The sequence below is a fragment of the Nicotiana tabacum genome, chromosome 22 (genome assembly GCF_000715075.1).
Source record: "Nicotiana tabacum cultivar K326 chromosome 22, ASM71507v2, whole genome shotgun sequence".
NCBI classification, from domain to species: Eukaryota; Viridiplantae; Streptophyta; class Magnoliopsida; order Solanales; family Solanaceae; genus Nicotiana; species Nicotiana tabacum.
Window position 1 is genome coordinate 129,942,136 of NC_134101.1, and position 18,430 is coordinate 129,960,565.

Sequence of the window (18,430 nt, forward strand, 5' to 3'; positions counted from 1 at the left end):
TTGTTGCTGACTTCTCCAACAGTTTCGAGCACATTTGAATTGGAACACTTGCTGATTTCTCTTCCATATGTTCGTTCTCTCTCTCAGACTCTCTCTTTTCTATCTTTTTTGCGTGTGTGTTTATTTGAGATCTTCTGGGTCAGGTTTCAAGATTTGAATCTCTTATATTGTATGGTGGTTGAGCTACTATAATTAGTTCTGTTCTGGTGAAAGTGTCTTTGCTTCGTTGTTGGCTTTCTCATTTTCAGATTTTCGAACTGCAGAAAATTATGATTTGTGCGACATAACTCTTGTGCTCATTTCGTTCGAGAAAGAAAAACTTGATAATTTCGAAATTCATGCCCATTGCATGTCGGCTACATATATAAAGAGCAAACGATCTTCACTTTTGATATGCCATCATCTGCTTATCTAAAAAATCTACATTGTACTTCTCTATTTTTTCTGCAGTACCTAACTAAGAACACTAAAATTGAAATTTACGTGTTCTGCAACTGTATTTCTTCTTAAATTTTAACACATTTTGCCATTGGATTATTGGAGTGAGGTGCATAATCTTGCACATTTTCATCATGAAGTTTCCTCAAGTTGCCGCCATTGATGATGTATGCTTTAATTGTTGTATATTGATTTAAAAAAGGCTAAATACATAGGCAGCCCTTAAACTTGTCCCTTTTTTTTTTCATCTAGGCACTTTAACTAATCCTATGACCTATTGAGCACTTCATCTCAATTCTAACTGTGTCTATTAAACACTAGAAACTGACATGGCAGAAAGGGTGATTCTCACCTAATCTGAGCGCGTGAACCAGTTAGAAAAGAGAACTGAACTAGTCTTCTTCTTCTTCACCAATCAAGCCATAAACCATTATCTCACACCTCACGACACTTCCCCTCACTATTTACAGAAAAACTCCAATTCTTCTTTAAAAAGACCAATCTGGTCACCTTCTTGATCTCCCTTTTCACAACCAGATTTCCCCGTCCTATTTCCTACTCGAATATCACCATTGATTTTTCTCTTATTGCTCTCAGTTTCTTTTACTGAAAAACGAAAAAATTCTTTCAAAACTTAAAAACCACCATGGATATAACCTCTCTCTCTTCAGTACCATAACTTAACCAAACGATACAGACAAACAGAAACCCAACACACAAAGTTGCATAGAGAAGTCCAAGAATACATCCAACAATAAATAAATAAAGAAAAATGCACCCAACTTTAGAAAGAAGAATTTTCAGATAATCACACTTTTTATTTTCTTAATTGTTGTTGTTCTAGTTAGGGCTAGTGATGTGAGGTCTATTGGTTTATTCCCAAAATGCCACTCTTCTATTATATTAGTCGTTTGATACTAAATATTTACAGGATCAGTATGGGGAAAGAAGACCAACAGAGAAAAAAAATCATAAACTAACATAGTAAGCTATAAGTAATTAAGATTTGGGAACAACTGATTTTTTAGAATAGGAAGATGGACAGGGGAGTACAGTTGGAAAAAAATAGAGTTGCTTTCTCTTTTTTGTTCAACAATTAAAAACATATTTCTTTTTATATTTTTGGAAAGATCTACATGTCTGATAGGCACAATTTGTATAGAGATGGAGGGCTCAATAGGTCATGGAGTTAGTTTAAGTGTCTAGATGAAAAAAAAAAGTTTAAGGGGTTGTCTATGTATTCAGCCATTTAAAAATGCAGTTCCTCTGGACTAATGTACTTGAACAGGCTGAGGCGGAGACAAGATTTCAAGTTTATGGGTTCAGGATTCTAATTGTTTTAAGTTACTGGGTTCTAAACTAATAATTTATACATATTCAATGAATTTTTTAAGACAAATACAGGGTTCAAACCAAAGCTACTGGGTTGGACCGAACCCGATAGCGACACTCTAGCTCCGCCCCTGATTCAGAAAGTTATCACCAATGCAAAATTTTATAAAAGTTAAAGTTCTTTCCACCATTGCAGTGACCAAAAAAAATATCAAATTTAAACAAATAAACAAGTTTCCATATCTCGTGAATATTTATTTTCATTGTTCACTACATAATCAATACTAGATGCATAGAGTTTTCCTTTTTTCTTTTTGCTAATAGAAGGTTATCAGATGATGCAATGTTCCCTCAGTGGCTTAATGACCCCTTTCTGGCCTAAACAAATATTGCTATAAAAAATATATTTTTTTATTTTGAAAAAACTAGTTTGTCGTCAACCATTACAAATTGAACATCTCACTTTAATTTGATTTTGCACAATAAAATAAATAAAAATAAAATAGTTGAAGATTTAAATCACTTAGTGTTTTTGTCAATGAAACTTTTGAAGCCATATATAAATATTATAAAAGATTTATAAAAAATGAAAGAACAAAATCTATGGTCGACCCTCCAATTAATACACAAATCATATTCACGTGGCAAAACTGAGAAAATGTTAAGAGATGAGTCTAAAATTTTAGGGGAAACAGAAAAATACAAATATAAAATGCAACATGAAAAATTCAACCTTTGGAATCAAACAATTTAAAATCAAGTAACATTTACTTAAAAAATCAAAAGATAAAAGAAAGACAAACAAATAAAAGAAGAAAATAAGATAAAATAGCAAGGAAGAACCTTGAAAAAAAATATGACTAGTTGGTACTTTTGATTTTAAACAATGACAAAAACTTTTTAAAACCTTAACTCTTTCCCACACTTTTCTTTTGATTTTGATTGGGGAATAACTCTCTCAAAGAAGTAAAGGACAGCTGGGGCTGTTTTGGAGCTTTTGTCTTTTCTTTTTTTGTCTTAGTAGTAATAAGTTTGTGGATTTTTTCCAAAAAATGAAAAGGAAAACGTTGTTAAAAAGGAAAAAATTTTAACTGCTTCTGGCCAGAAACGAACCCGCGTGTTCCGCGGTAAATGCGGACTCCGAACCCAGAACGATTACCACTGAACCCAGAGCTATTTTGTTACTAGGTTCAGTGTTGTATATTTATATACTTTCAATAAAATTTTCAATATAAATACAGGGTCCGAACAAAAGTCACTGGATTCGCCGGTTCATACTCACTATTGTAGTTCCGCCCCTGTGAACAGGTGTGCAAGGAATGTCATATTGCACGTTTATCTTCAAGGTGCAATTTGAAGAAGAAAGCTAAGTTTAATGTACTTGACATTATTTCCTATTTCTTATGTGTACAATCCATATTTTTTTTGTGTTCATTTTATTTTAATACTGATAGAACTACTGAATTTGTGTATTCGTAAAATCATAGCTATTATATTAGGTATTATTTCTATATGTTATTTATATTTGATTTGGTAGTCAGTCACGTGCATCAACTTCTATTTTCTGCCATTTCATATCAAAACAAGGTTAATAAAAAAAATTAAAATTTTTACCTCCTACGGTAAAGGTATACACCCTATTTATTATAAAATATTATTTTTATTATAAACTAAAATTATTTTAAAATATTATTTTTTATAACTACCTTTTATATTTTATAGCAAAATAAGTATTTATAGTATACACTGCCATTGGTTTTTCTTGGCTTCTTCTATTGATGGCGTATGTTAAAAGACTGAAGAAAGACTTGGTTAAATCTATGAATTTTCTACTTTTCTTGGCCATTCTTCAATGCTATTAGACAAATGTGATTTTAGCATTTTAATTAATTCTAACATGTGCAGTGAAAAAGCAGAGGAGCGAAGAGTGCTGAAGCGGAGGAATAAATGTTAATCTGGGTGTTAGACTTTGTTGATCATGTGAATTTTTTATTTTTCGTTTCAAGCAGAGAATTTTGTGCTAATTAAACTATTTATTTTCATACCCATTGGTTTGATCTAACAGTGCCATGTATATTAATGGCTTTTTTCAAGTGCAAGCTCTCTTTCATTTTGAATGCTCTTTGCACTTCTACTTTGTCTAACAGGCAAATTTGATTACTTATAGTGTTTGGTATTCATTTTATAATTTATAATTGCAGGCGAATAAGGTTCAGCTCTTCCATTTTCAAGGGTTTCTATCATATCTAAAATTTCAAAAGGAAAATGGTTTCAAATGGATGAAACACACTTGATATTAATTTGGCCGAATACATACGGAGATACTTAAAGTTGGCACAATCTTTCATTTAGACACTTGAACTTAAGAGAGTTCCTATTGAGTACGTACGTTAGATGAACTTTGTTCCAATTAAACACTTCTTGCTGAGTTGGCACATAGAGTGAGTTTCACCCAATATGAGCGCGTGAAAAGCCCAAAAAACATATTTTTTTTTTGTTTTTTTAGTTCCTTCTTCTTTATGTCCACCACCATTTCCACCATTGTCTCCTCCACTTTCCGTCATCTTCTCCGACTCCTCCATTTTGCGTCATCTTCTCCGACTCATTTTCCTCTTCTTCTTTCGAATCCCATACCAGATTCAAATTCAGCCGTAAACGAAAAGTTCAATACAGTAGTACTTTCTTCAAAACCGTCATATAAAATACAGTAGTACTTAGAAGCACAATGAATGGAAATAGAAGAGATTCTTATTGGAAAGGAATATGATAGTGCTGAAGCACAATGACATTTGTTTGTTTGTTATCAAGTCCTTATTTGTTTGCCAAGGAAAAGTTCTTGGCAGAGATTCTTGGCTATTTTCATTCCTTTCAGAACTGAAATGAAGAAGAAGAAGCAGAGAACTGAGACTAAAACGAAGAAGAAGAAGAAGGAGAAGAAGCAAAATGAATGGAAATAGCTTGAACTTTTCTAGTGAAAGCCAAGAATGTCATTGTGCTTCAGCATACCCAAAATGAACCAATCTCACTCAAATCTTCACCAAATGATTTTAAACTTGAAATGAAAACTCTAAACAATATCAATACCAAGCCCCAGTGATCAATTCGAACAAACAACCGCAAAATCAAAAGACCTAAGTTCGTCTTCTTCGTCGAACAATCAGTTCAAGTTTCGAACCCAAAACCCTAGAAAAGCAGTTCAAATCAAAGCTCAAATCTTCAGACCTCACCTCGTATCAGCGTTTACAACCAAAAACTCGAACACCCAGCCAACTTCGAACCCTAATTTTTAGATTTTCAAAAAAACCAAGTACGAACTTTTCCGGTGAAATCTAAGAATTTGCAAAATTTTGCATTTGTTCTGTTCGATTTGGAACCCTGAAACTCCATTTCCGGCAATGTGGCCTAGAATTAAGCCAAGCCATGGTTATGGGAGTACTTTGTTTTGCAGATGAAGATGGAAAAGAAGGGGGGTGAGAGTCGTTGGGGAAGATGACGAAGGGGAGGGGTGGGTTGAGATTCTTGTTTTTCTTTTATTCTTTTTCATTTTTCTAAAGTCTTTTTTTAATTGTTAATAAATCCATGTGTCTCTATCTTATTGGTTACCCTGGCGTGTGAATTTCACGCATCTATTACGTATGGATGCCTAAAAATTTTGTGTCTAAATGACACAGTAAATACATGGTTAAAATGTTCAAATGAAACAAGCTTTAGATGAAGTGTCTAAATGAAAGATCGTGCCAACTTTAAGTGTCTCCGTATGTATTCGGCCTATTAATTTTAGTAGACACGTTAAGTCTTTAAACTCTTAGCTTTGTATAATTTTAACCCGAGTGATGGTGTATAAATACCTTATGTATCCGATAGATTGGGCCCGTGCTGGCATGGGCAATCCTTATTTAGTTGATTAAAATAAAAGATTGATACTACTATAAATAGATGAAAACATGAAAGTACACAAAAAGAAAAGAAATGAGATAAGAAAAATCAGAAATTTGTACGGTACAGTTTCTATTGTGGTGGTTGTTTTAAATATATCCAAATTTTTGAACCAATATATATATCGGCAAAGGGCTAAATATACCCTTCTACTTTCAAATATTATTTACATGTACCCCTCGTTATACTATTGGGCTATCCATACCCCTACCGTTATACTATTGGGTCATCTATACCCCTACTGTCATACTTTGAAACAAAAATACCCATATTTTGGATGGAGTGACACGTGACAACACCAGACTAAAACGACCCACTTTTTTTTTTTACCAGGCCCGTTTTTAAAAAAACCCACAACCCGACCCCTATTTTCATTTTTTTCATTTTTTTTTTTAAAATTTCAGTTTTCAAAAAACGAAAATATTTTGTTAAAAAACAAAAAAAAAAATTCTGTTTTTACAAAACAAAATTCTTTTAAAAAACTGAAAAAATAAAAAAAAATATTTTTCAAAAACGAAAATATTTTGTTGAAAATAATTTTTTCAGTTTTTAAAAAGCGATTTTTTTTTCTGTTTTTGCACAAAAAATTCAGTTTATACAAATTTGTTTTTTCAGTTTTTACAAAAGGAAAATCTTTAAAAAAATTGAAAAAAATGAGAAAAAACATTTTTCAAAAACGAAAATATTTTTGTTGGAAATATTTTTTTCAGTTTTAAAAAAACTAAAATATTTTGTTAAAAACTGAATTTTTTTTTCCATTTTTTACAATTTTTTCAGTTTTTACAAATATGTTTTTACAGTTTTTACAAAAAAAAATATTTTGTTAAAAAACGATTTTTTCCAGTTTTTACAATTTGTTTGGCAAAATCTTTTCAGTATCTACTCAGTTTAAAAAAACAAAAATATTTTGCAATTTATTTTTAAGTTTTACAAAAAAAAATTCTTTAAAAAACTGAAAAATGAAAATATGGTTCGGGTTGTTGGTTTTTTGTAAAATGGGTTGGGTAAAAAAAAGAAATGGGTCATTTTAATCTGGTGGTACCACGTGGCACTCCATCCAAAATAAGGGTATTTTTGTTCCAAAGTATGACGGTAGGGGTATGGATAACCCAATAGTATAACGAGGGGTATATATATATATATCCAAAATTTCACCCCGGTTGGTCCGTTGGATTTAGGGGTATGTTTGAGCCCAACACAGATGTTAAGGGTATTTTTAGACTAAAAGGTTAACAGAGAGCATTTGTAAGGCATTTTCAATACATTAGGGGCATTATTGGCCCTTTTCCGAACTTAAAACCCAAGGGGAAGAATAAACCATTAGCCAAATTGTTCTGAAAAATTCGTCTCAGAAAAATTTAGCAGTAGGCGTCGGCGGCTGCCGGAAAAGACGATGGGAAGGAGAGGACGCAGCGGCAGCGGGCCAGTTTCAGGCGAGCTTCGCCGCCACATTGAGTCATGTAAGGACGATTTCCTCTCCGTTGAAGAACTCGTCGACCACCTCCGTTCAACTTATCATAAGTATTCCCGCTCTAAGCTACAAGATCTCACCAGACAGGTCCAAACTGTTCTCCAACTTCGGAACCCTAACCCTACTGAAGAAGTAACGCCTCCGAGAAAGAAGCCAAAGAGAGACAGCAGCGAGCAGCGTTTGCAGCTCCTTGAGAAGAAACACATAATGAACAGCCAACGAAAGAAGCAGGAAGCTGACGGAGAGTCGTCGACTCTCGCGACCACATCCGAAAGCGATGATTCTTACTCTTCGTCGTCTTCCGATGCTATTTACGGTGAGAAATTAGAAGAAAAGCCCGATTTAATGAAGTCTATGCTTCGGCATACGTACAATAAACAGGTGAATAATACTCCCAAGTCAAAAAAGATTGAATACGAGATGATTCACGACAATAATGATGAAAAAAGGAAGAAAATTAATATGTCGAAAGGAGGACAACGAAGAAATGGAGACACGAGGGATTTAGGAGACGGCGGAGGAGGAGAGGCCAGAGAGGGGGAAAAGATTGGTGAAAGTCTTGAGAATGGTGATGGGCCAAGGTTTAAGGATTTAGGAGGAATGGATGGAGTGTTGGAGGAACTGAAGATGGAGGTTATTGTTCCATTGTACCATCCTCAGCTGACTAAGCATCTTGGTGTTAGGCCCATGTCAGGAATACTCTTCCATGGCCCACCTGGCTGTGGCAAAACTAAGCTAGCTCATGCTATCGCCAATGAGACTGGAGTCCCATTTTACAAGCTTTCTGCTACTGAGTTGGTCTCTGGAATTTCAGGTAAAAAGCCGAATCTTTGATCTTTTTGATTCTTTGCGTTATTGCTCTATCTTTGCAAGCGTACTTTATTGCGGATTTGGTCTCTGATACAGGCGAAGCTAATTGTTTGTTGTTTGATTTGTTCACCTTGCTATTTTCTATTAACAGGCATGTTGTACCACGGAGATACTAACACTTTAAGCCTTTTCCAAATTTAACCTTTTTGTGTGTTCCTTCTTATACTATGAATCCCAATGTCTGTTGCGGAAGTCAAATGTATAGAGTGTGAATAAGTCACAACTACTATACCAAAAATTATGACAACCACCAAATAATAAATAAGACAATAAAGCAATAATAAAGGGAACACCAGAATTTACGAGGTTCGGCTAATTTTGCCTACTCCTCGGACACAACCAAATATTTTATTCCACTCCAAAAATACAAGTGAAATAATACTAAAGAGAGAAGATACAAATGCCTTAAACAGATGAGAAGGCAAATGAGAGGTGTGTTTCAATCCTAAACATTAGGCCTTCTTTTATAGGGGAAAAATCCCCCCAAACTTAACTCCCAACCAATGTGGGACTTTGGCATTTTGCCAAACTTCAACAAATCTCCACCTTGGCAAAATTCCACATTTTCAATTCTCTCTCAATAACAAATTTTGGTTGTGTCTTCATCTTCAATCTTCAGTGTTCAACAATGTTGATCAAATCCAAACAATGTTGAAACTTGACCGCAGTCACCACCTTTGTCAGCATATCAGCAGGATTCTCTGTAGTATGAATTTTCTTCACCGTGACTCCACCTTCTTCTATGATTTCTCGTACGAAATGATACCGAACATCAATGTGCTTCGTCCTTGCATGATAAACTTGGTTCTTCGCTAATTGAATAGCACTTTGACTATCACAAAAAATTGTGATACCTTTTTGTTCAACACCAAGCTCCTTTAGCAATCCTTGAAGCCAAATTGCCTCTTTCACAGCATCTGTAATAGCCATGTACTCTGCCTCTGTTGTAGACAAAGCAACTGTTGACTGCAAAGTAGACTTCCAACTAACTGGTGCCTTTGCAAAAGTAAACACATAACCAGTAGTTGATCTTCGTTTGTCCATATCACCCGCAAAATCTGAGTCACAATATCCAACTACAAACTGATTGTCTTCCTGCTCAAAAACTAACCCGACATCTACAGTATTATGAATATACCGTAGAATCCACTTCACAGCTTGCCAATGCTCCTTCCCTGGATTGTGCATATATCTGCTAATAACTCCAACAGCTTGTGAAATGTCAGGCCTTGTGCAAACCATTGCATACATCAAGCTACCAACAACATTTGCGTATGGTACCTTTGACATATACTCTCGTTCAGCTTCATCCATTGGCGACATAGTAGTACTTAGCTTAAAATGGGAAGCAAGTGGAGTACTAACTGGCTTAGTCTTGTCATCTATGCCAAAACGTTGAAGTACTCTCTTCAAATATTCTTTTTGAGATAAACAGAGTTTCTTTGAACGTCTATCTCTAATTATCTCCATGCCAAGAATTTTCTTTGCCTCACCCAAATCCTTCATCTCGAACTCCTTCTTCAGTTGAATCTTCAACTTATCAATTTCTTCCGAATTCTTGGAAGCTATCAACATATCATCAACATATAGGAGAAGATATACAAAGGAACCATCTTTAAGCTTGTGCAAATACACACAATGATCGTATTTGCTTCTCTTGTACCCTTGCCGCAACATAAACTCGTCAAATCGCTTGTACCATTGTCTAGAAGATTGTTTCAATCCGTACAACGATTTTTCAAGTTTGCACACCATATTTTCTTTTCCAGCAACTTTGAATCCTTCTGGCTGAGTCATGTAGATTTCCTCCTCCAAGTTTCCATGTAAAAACGCAGTTTTTACATCCATCTGAACTAGTTCCAAATCCAATTGTGCTACCAAAGCCAACATAATTCTAATGGAGGAATGTTTTACAACTGGAGAAAACACTTCATTGTAATCAATTCCCTCCTTTTGAGCATATCCTTTGGCCACCAATCTTGCTTTGTAGCGAACATCTACTTGGTTAGGAAATCCTTCCTTCTTTGCAAATACCCATTTGCACCCAATTGCTTTCTTTCCCTTCGGGAGATTGGCCAATCTCCATGTATGATTCTGATGAAGGGACTGTATCTCATCATTCATGGCAATCCTCCACTTATCTTCTTCTGAACTTTGAACAGCGTCTTTATAAGTAGTAGGAACATCATCAGCTACAATTGAGGTTGCACAAGCAACCGTCTCTATGAGACGAACAGGTTTCGTTATTGTTCTTTTTGGCCTGCTGGTTGCTATTGATTCAAGTTGTTGTTGAGATTCCTGAGTTGGAATCTCCTCTACTGGCTCTCCTTCCAGAGGGTAATCTTCATTTGTTTCCTCCTCTGCTTTTTGTGTAGGAAAAATAAATTTTCCCTCAAACTCCACCTGCTTAGAAGCACCTTCATTTTGTTTGGTATCTTCTGTTACCTTATTTACCATAGCAAATTCATCAAAGGTAACATCTCTGCTGAATATTACTTTCTTTGTCATAGGGCACCATAAGCGATATCCTTTGACTCCAGAAGTAATTCCCATAAAAATAGCCTTCTTTGCCCTTGGATCCAATTTTGACTCCGTCACATGATAATATGCAGTTGAGCCAAACACGTGCAAAGAGTTATAATCTACAGCAGGTTTTCCGTACCATTTTTCAAATGGTGTTTTGCCATCAATAGCAGCAGATGGTAGACGATTAATGAGGTGACATGCATATGTAATTGCCTCAGCCCAAAATTCTTTGCCCAAGCCAGCATTGGACAACATACACCGTACCTTCTCCAGCAAGGTCCGGTTCATACGTTCTGCCACTCCATTCTGTTGTGGTGTATGTCTAACAGTGAAGTGTCGGACGATGCCATCATTTTCACAGACCTTATTGAAATGATCATTTTTGTATTCACCTCCATTGTCTGTGCGAATACACTTGATCCTCCTGCCTGTTTGATTCTCCACCATCGTCTTCCATTTGAGAAAAATTCCCAGCACTTCATCTTTGTTTTTCATTGTATACACCCACACTCTTCGAGAAAAATCATCAACAAAGGTTACAAAATAGTGCTTCCCACCCAATGAAGGTGTTTTGGAAGGACCCCAAACATCAGAGTGTACATAATCCAAAATGCCTTTAGTATTATGGATCGCTGTACCAAATTTAACCCTTGTCTGTTTCCCTTTGACACAATGCTCACAAAACTCCAAGTTGCAAGCCTTTACTCCTTTTAACAATCCTTGATCTGATAGAGTTTTCAAGGATTTTCCTCCAGCATGTCCCAAGCGCATGTGCCATAGCTTGGTTGCTTCTGCCTCTTTGTCGTCACTGGATGTCACTGTCGCTGTCCCAATAACTGTACTGCCACGATAGCGGTACATATTATTATTCTTCCGATTAGCCTTCATTACCACTAGTGCACCGGAGCATACTCTCGTCACTCCATTTTCTGCAATGATTTTGAACCCTTTTGATTCTAGGGCTCCCACAGAGATGAGATTCTTCTTCAAATCCGGTACATATCGAACATCTATCAATGTTCTGATCATTCCATCATGGTTCCTTAATCGTATTGAACCAATGCCATATGAGGTAAGAGGGCTGTTATCCGCTGTGTGGACGACTCCATATTCTCCTTCTTGAAATTCCACGAACCAGTCCCTGTTGGGACACATATGATAGCTACAAGCCGAGTCCATCAACCATATGTCTGAAGATGTTGATGACTCTGTTGTAACTAATGAGAAGTCTGAATCATCACAATCAGCTACATTTGAATCCATAATGGCCTTTCCATTGTTATGTTTGGCCTTATTCTTCAACTTCGGACAGTCTTTCTTCCAGTGCCCTTTTTCTCGACAAAAGGCACATTCATCTTTGCTGGGTCTGGATCTTGACTTGGATCTTCCCTTCTTTGTCCTCGTTTGATTTTGAGGACGACCCCTCACAAATAGTGCTTCTCCTTCTCCGCCCTTCTGTTTTTCTCGCTTTCTTTGTTCATAGCTGTACAAAGCCGAACAAACTTCTCTGAGAGAAACTTCGTCATTTCCATGGAGTAGAGTAGTCTCAAGGTGCTCGTACTCATCAGGAAGTGACGCCAACAACATCAAGGCCAAGTCACCATCATCATAAGTTGTATCCATATTTTGCAAATCTGTAACCAACTTATTGAAACTGGTGATATGTTCATTCATCGTGGTACCAGGAACATAGGTGAAGTGAAACAGTCTCTTCTTCATGTACAATTTATTTTGACTGTTTTTCTTCAAAAATTTATCCTCCAGTGCTTTCCATAATTTACTTGCAGAAGTTTCCTTTGTGTATGGATATTTCTGCTCTCTAGCAAGGTAGGATCGAATGGTACCGCAAGCAACACGGTTGATAATTCTCCAATCTTCTTCTCCAATAACATCTGGTTTCTTTTCTTCAATGGCCAGATCTAGCCCTTGTTGAAAAAGGACATCTAGAACCTCGCCTTGCCACATCCCAAAATGTCCGGACCCGTCAAATATTTCGACCGCAAATTTCGCATTTGACACAATTCTTGTCATAAGCGAAGATGCCAATGATGACGTATTGTTGACACTTGATGTAGATTCTTCTTGTTTATTGTCTCCCATCTTTGACACAAATATTATTTAATAGCTGACGACACAAATCAAGATTATTTCCTTTCTGGTGTGGAAGATCAGACTAAGCTGCAACCACAGAGCATACTCAGACAGAACCTTGACTCAGTTACCAAGATAAATCTTTTCTGATGTGGAAGATCAGACTATGCTGCAACCACAGAGCATACTTAGACAGTACCTTGGCTCTGATACCAATTGTTGCGGAAGCCAAATGTATAGAGTGTGAATAAGTCACAACTACTATACCAAAAATTATGACAACCACCAAATAATAAATAAGACAATAAAGCAATAATAAAGGGAACACCAGAATTTACGAGGTTCGGCTAATTTTGCCTACTCCTCGGACACAACCAAATATTTTATTCCACTCCAAAAATACAAGTGAAATAATACTAAAGAGAGAAGATACAAATGCCTTAAACAGATGAGAAGGCAAATGAGAGGTGTGTTTCAATCCTAAACATTAGGCCTTCTTTTATAGGGGAAAAATCCCCCCCAAACTTAACTCCCAACCAATGTGGGACTTTGGCATTTTGCCAAACTTCAACAATGTCCACTGTGGACCGAGGCTGATCCAGGATTTGAACATTATGGGTTTGAATGCGATATTCTGCCATAGGCCATTTGATTTACTTGGTTCGAAATATATTATTTAATGGATTTTTTAGCACATACACAAGGTCCAAGCCAAAAGTTACTGGGTTCGGGTGAACCCATAAGTTGTTTACTAGATCCGCCTCTGACTGTGGAGTATCATATTCCTGGGTATCTATATACCTGCTAATTTCTCTACTTTAGCACCAATTATGGTGCATCATGCAGTAGTATGACAATCTTGAGTGTTATGAGTTTTATCTTTAAGGAGTGTGGGTGTGTGTTTTCTTATTACTGAAAGTTTATGCCTTCGGTTTGGGTGTTTATCATTCATTCTAATATGGTAGTTCTCCATCAAGGTGCATCAGAAGAAAACATAAGGGAACTGTTCTCAAAGGCATACCGGACATCACCATCTATTGTGTTTATTGATGAGATCGATGCAATTGCTTCCAAAAGAGAAAATTTACAGAGAGAAATGGAGCGGCGCATTGTAACACAGCTGATGACATGCATGGATGAGTCACATAGAATTGTAAAACCCGATGATGATGCAAAAGGAACTACTGTACGTACTGATAAAAGAAATAGTGAAGCAAAATCAGAAGGATCTAGTGACGGACCTGGTTATGTCCTAGTAATTGGGGCCACTAATCGACCTGATGCTATTGACCCAGCATTGAGGAGGCCCGGACGATTTGACCGTGAAATCGCCTTGGGTATCCCAGATGAAAATGCAAGGCTGCAGATTTTGTCTGTGCTTACACGTAACCTAAGAGTTGAAGGTGCATTTGATCTCATGAAGATAGCTAGGTCAACCCCAGGATTTGTTGGAGCAGACTTAGCTGCTCTAACTAACAAGGCAGGTAACTTGGCAATGAAGAGGATACTAGACTTGAGGAAGGTTGAGCTTTCAAGAGAATTGGTAGATGCTGAAGAATGGTGGAGAAAGCCATGGTCACCTGACGAGATGGAAAAGCTTAGCATTAATATGGCTGATTTTGAGGTATGATGCAGAGAATCTGAGAATCTTGATTTGCTTTTACGAGAAATGTTTCTTAGGTTGTGACATGTAAATTTCAATATGTTATTGCCACTTGACATTTTTAATCCTGTCCGCTGGAACATCAGCCCCCCCCCCCCCCCAAAAAAAAAAAAAAGAAATTAAAAAATAAATGAAGATCAAAGTAAAAGAGAAATTGGCCTAAGCAAGTAGAAGAACCATGAACTTTCATTTACATAATCAGAAATCTGCTTTTCTACTTCCCCAAGATTCTAGTGGTTGATTTTGAGTTCACGGTTAATATGTATAATAAATTGCTTTAAGTTTCTTAATGTATATAAGCTTCGCCTGATAATGCTCTTAAAGGATGACCTCCTTTTAGACTGAAATTCAAGATCAAGTTTTGATAAGGAAGGAAGGTGCATCATCCTTTATGAGCGTTGTCAGATGAAGCTTATATGTGTTAAGAGAATTAAACAATACCGGTAAAGCAGTCAATGGCTCAATGCTATAACCTAGGGTTCAAATTCCAATAGAGGCAAAAAAAGGACGGGTGATTTCTACTCATTTCTCTAAGCCTTGGTGGACTGGGATACCCAGGAACTTTTCGAGTGGGAGTAGCAGGTAAGCCCGTGAATCAATCATACCGCACACAAGCTGACCCAAACACCAATATCATCGGAAAAAATGGTTAACTTTGGCATGTGTACTATCTATCTTATTATTTTGTTGATCTAGTATCTGACACCCTTTTTCTGGGTATGGGGTTGTCTTCCACTTAAACCCTGAAACAAGCGGTTTATTTGGCTTGCTATAATAACTTACATGATAATATGCAGGAAGCCGCTAAATTGATTCAACCCTCATCTAGAAGAGAAGGTTTCTCCGCTATACCAAATGTAATGTGGAAAGATGTTGGAGGCCTTGATTTGTTGCGGCAGGAGTTTGAACTTTCCATTGTCAAGCGTATAAAGAAACCTGAAGCTTACCTGGTGAGTAATTAACTTAAATTATATTTTATATTCTGCTATAAACACCGCACCAGTGTGTCAGCTTATTGGCTTGATAGCCTTCATTTAAGACCTTCTCGTGTTATGGTTTTTTTTTGTTCATTATACCTCATGTCGTGTGCTTCTAAAACATCTATATTGTTTTTTGGGCATTTATCTATTTCTTTGCCCAAATTTAAGCTAGGTGTTTATTTTATCCCAGAGGATCTTTAAATATCAAGGTTAAGGTGGAGTTTTTCGAACCATCTTTTATTTTCTTATTTATGACTGAGAAATCTCCAAGGGCCAATGGCGCACGGTTCAAAACTCGGTGGATAACTTGCCCACTCTTCTACCATTCTCCACTTAAATACCATACTTATTTGAGGCCGTTTTCGTGCTATCTTTAATGAACTTTCCTGTGGCATAGGGAATACCAGAGTTGTACTGTTACATATCTTTTAACTGGTGAAGAGCATTCCATCATCTTCTCCCACTCCTGAACTTCTTAATGTGCTGGAAGACTAGGTGTTCTTGTTGGTATATAACTTGTAGTCTTTCTTAATTATGTAATTATGCCCTTGCTCCTACCAGTGTGTCCAACTTTGTCACAACTGGAGTTGCAAGTGTCCTATGGGATTTGTTAATTGGGAACATTGCGACTAGTAACAAATAAATGCTTGTCCTTTGGTTGAAGTAGCAAGTTATTTTATGTAATTCATGCATTTCAAGCAAGCACCCTTTGTGCACCAAGTTAAGAACAATTCTGTGCTGGCTTTTTAGTGCCGTAACCTCATTGTTTGATAATTTTTCTTATGACACCTAGTATAAAGCTTAAAGTTGTTTCACATTTCAGGAGTTTGGAGTGGACAATGAAACAGGATTCTTGCTATATGGTCCCCCAGGATGCGGTAAAACATTAATTGCCAAGGCTGTTGCTAATGAAGCTGGAGCAAATTTTATACACATTAAGGTTCCTGCAAATTTCACATTTCTTAATGCAATGCTTTTGTTGGTGTTTGCACGAATTTGGCAAGACATGTTTTCTCATTTACTAATCTCCATCCAGGGACCTGAAATTCTGAACAAGTATGTTGGTGAAAGTGAGTTAGCTATTCGGACATTATTTACTCGTGCAAGAACGTGTTCTCCATGCATTCTATTCTTCGATGAGGTACTTGTGATGCCTTCGAACTTGACCACTCTTACTTCTGTCTGATAGCCGTCATCTTTTCATTCTCTTTGAGTCTGTCCACCTTCAACTACTGCAGAAGCTTTGGCTCATTTTTAAATCCTTTGAAAATTGACTTGCACCTGTAACACGCTTGCTACAAGGTCTAATACATATTACAATATTCAGATATGAGAACAATGTTTTATAGTGGTGGTTCAGTACCCTAATAATAGTAAAAATAAAACAAAAGTAGAAACTTTCAAAATCCTAGTGCACTTATAAGATGCTTTCTACAAAGTATAGTTTTCATACGCGACAGCTAAGTTTTGTAGTGATTGTTTTAGTACACAAAAAATTAATAATAGAAAAGAAATAGAAACTTTTGTGAGAAACACATTGTTTGTCAACTTTTCTTTTCTTTTTGTCTTACCTTTCTTTTTTTTTTTTTTTTTTAACAGATGGATGCATTAACTACTAAGCGTGGTAAGGAAGGAGGTTGGGTCGTTGAACGGCTTTTGAATCAGGTTTGTATGATTGAGCATATGTTCCTGACAAAACTTGAATTATATTCTTCTTAACTTTTGCAAATGTGAAACTTCTCTAATTATTGCAGCTACTAATAGAACTAGACGGTGCAGATCAGAGAAAAGGTGTTTATGTGATTGGTGCCACAAATAGGTATATTTCGTTCTTCCAAATATTATGTGTCTCTGGTTTTTGAATGAAGGTTGGAAGTGATTCACATCCTATTTTGGTTCTTATTCTTATTATCATGTTTGCAGGCCTGAAGTCATGGACCAAGCTATTCTTCGACCTGGAAGGTTAGGGAAACTCCTATATGTCCCTCTACCTAGTCCAGAGGAGCGCGGACTAATTCTAAAAGCTCTTGCTCAGAAAAAACCTATAGATACTAATGTTGACTTGATGACCATTGGAAGAGATGATGCTTGTAAAAATTTAAGTGGAGCGGACCTATCAGCACTGGTTTGTTCATCTTTTCTTCTAACCACTTCTTTTATCTGCCTTTATACCCCCTCCCCCCCCCCCCTCTCCGACACCACTGGAACTTGTCGCATATCTTTTTTTTTCATGGTTGGTACTTTTACCAACTGCTTAAATTTGCTAGATGAATGAAGCTGCAATGGTTGCACTTGAAGATAAATTGAGAGCATTAGATACAAGTTGTGGTGACACACCATCAACTATCAAGGAGTCACATTTCAAACGGGCTTTGGAGAAAATTTCTCCATCTGTCTCCGACAAGGTACAGCTGATTTAGTTTCCTGGTGCATATACAGTTAAGGTATTTATGATCTTGTGCTAAATCCAATCATTGTCTCTTGTTATACTGCTTCTGTTTTCTTTGTGGATGCAGCAAATAGAATACTATCAGCGTTTATCAAAAACCTTAAGAGCAGCATGAAAGCCTTGGTGGTAGGAGTGGGAAGAAGATGTTTTTAGGGTGGTAGTCATATCTCCAGCCGTTGCCATCGGAGAAAATAGCACATGAGAAATATTTTTGCTATCACTGTTCCTTTTTGGTTTTCTTGTGAATATCCATCAGCATGGGAATGGGAGCAAACACAGGGAGAGGGAAAGCAGAAAAAGCTTTTGTCTTTTCCTTATCGTTCCTTTTTTTTTTTTGGTGGGATAGAGTCTGGTATTTGAGCGGAGGGCTTAATGTAGTGATGTGTGAGAGAGTTTCTTTCTTGGTCAGTTCCTTTTTTCTTGTTTTGATTCTTTTGGCGACAGTATTCTTTGCACTTGAAAATATGCTAGTATATTACTACGTATAATATTAAGGGTTATCTGATGTAGCAATAGAAACTTTGTATTTATTGTTCTCTGACCATTTTGGATGCAGTTGAGTTGAATAAAACACTCTCAGACTCGTGTTTCATTATGTACGACCTGGTTTTACTTTTATGTAAGCTGAAATGATTTGAAATTTGACATTCTCAAAGAAAATAATAATATTGGAA

At 36.5% G+C, this 18,430-nt stretch overlaps 1 protein-coding gene across 2 annotated transcripts; it reads left to right on the forward strand.

Annotated features, from left to right (window-relative positions):
• The first annotated feature begins 6,951 nt into the window (after positions 1 to 6,951).
• Positions 6,952 to 18,327, forward strand: LOC107831296 (cell division control protein 48 homolog C). Of its 2 annotated transcripts, none has more exons than XM_016659051.2 (10): positions 6,952 to 7,991; positions 13,642 to 14,288; positions 15,125 to 15,277; positions 16,131 to 16,247; positions 16,344 to 16,448; positions 16,907 to 16,972; positions 17,062 to 17,126; positions 17,231 to 17,432; positions 17,575 to 17,712; positions 17,824 to 18,327. In XM_016659051.2, the coding sequence occupies exons 1-10, from the start codon at positions 7,100 to 7,102 to the stop codon at positions 17,869 to 17,871; spliced, it is 2,433 nt and encodes an 810-aa protein (XP_016514537.1). In that variant the 5' UTR covers positions 6,952 to 7,099; the 3' UTR covers positions 17,872 to 18,327. The 2 variants fall into 2 exon arrangements, with proteins under 2 accessions (XP_016514537.1, XP_016514536.1); XM_016659050.2 differs by having other exon boundaries at positions 6,994 to 7,991; positions 13,630 to 14,288.
• The last annotated feature ends 103 nt before the right edge of the window (positions 18,328 to 18,430 follow it).

Excerpts from the sequence above, each read along its gene's own strand:
- LOC107831296 (XM_016659050.2), top strand. The coding sequence starts at position 7,100 with ATGGGAAGGAGAGGACGCAGCGGCAGCGGGCCAGTTTCAGGCGAGCTT. Across the intron at positions 16,973-17,061 it reads TTGAACGGCTTTTGAATCAG|CTACTAATAGAACTAGACGG; the intron begins GTTTGTATGATT and ends TAATTATTGCAG. Across the intron at positions 17,713-17,823 it reads CTCCATCTGTCTCCGACAAG|CAAATAGAATACTATCAGCG; the intron begins GTACAGCTGATT and ends TTGTGGATGCAG.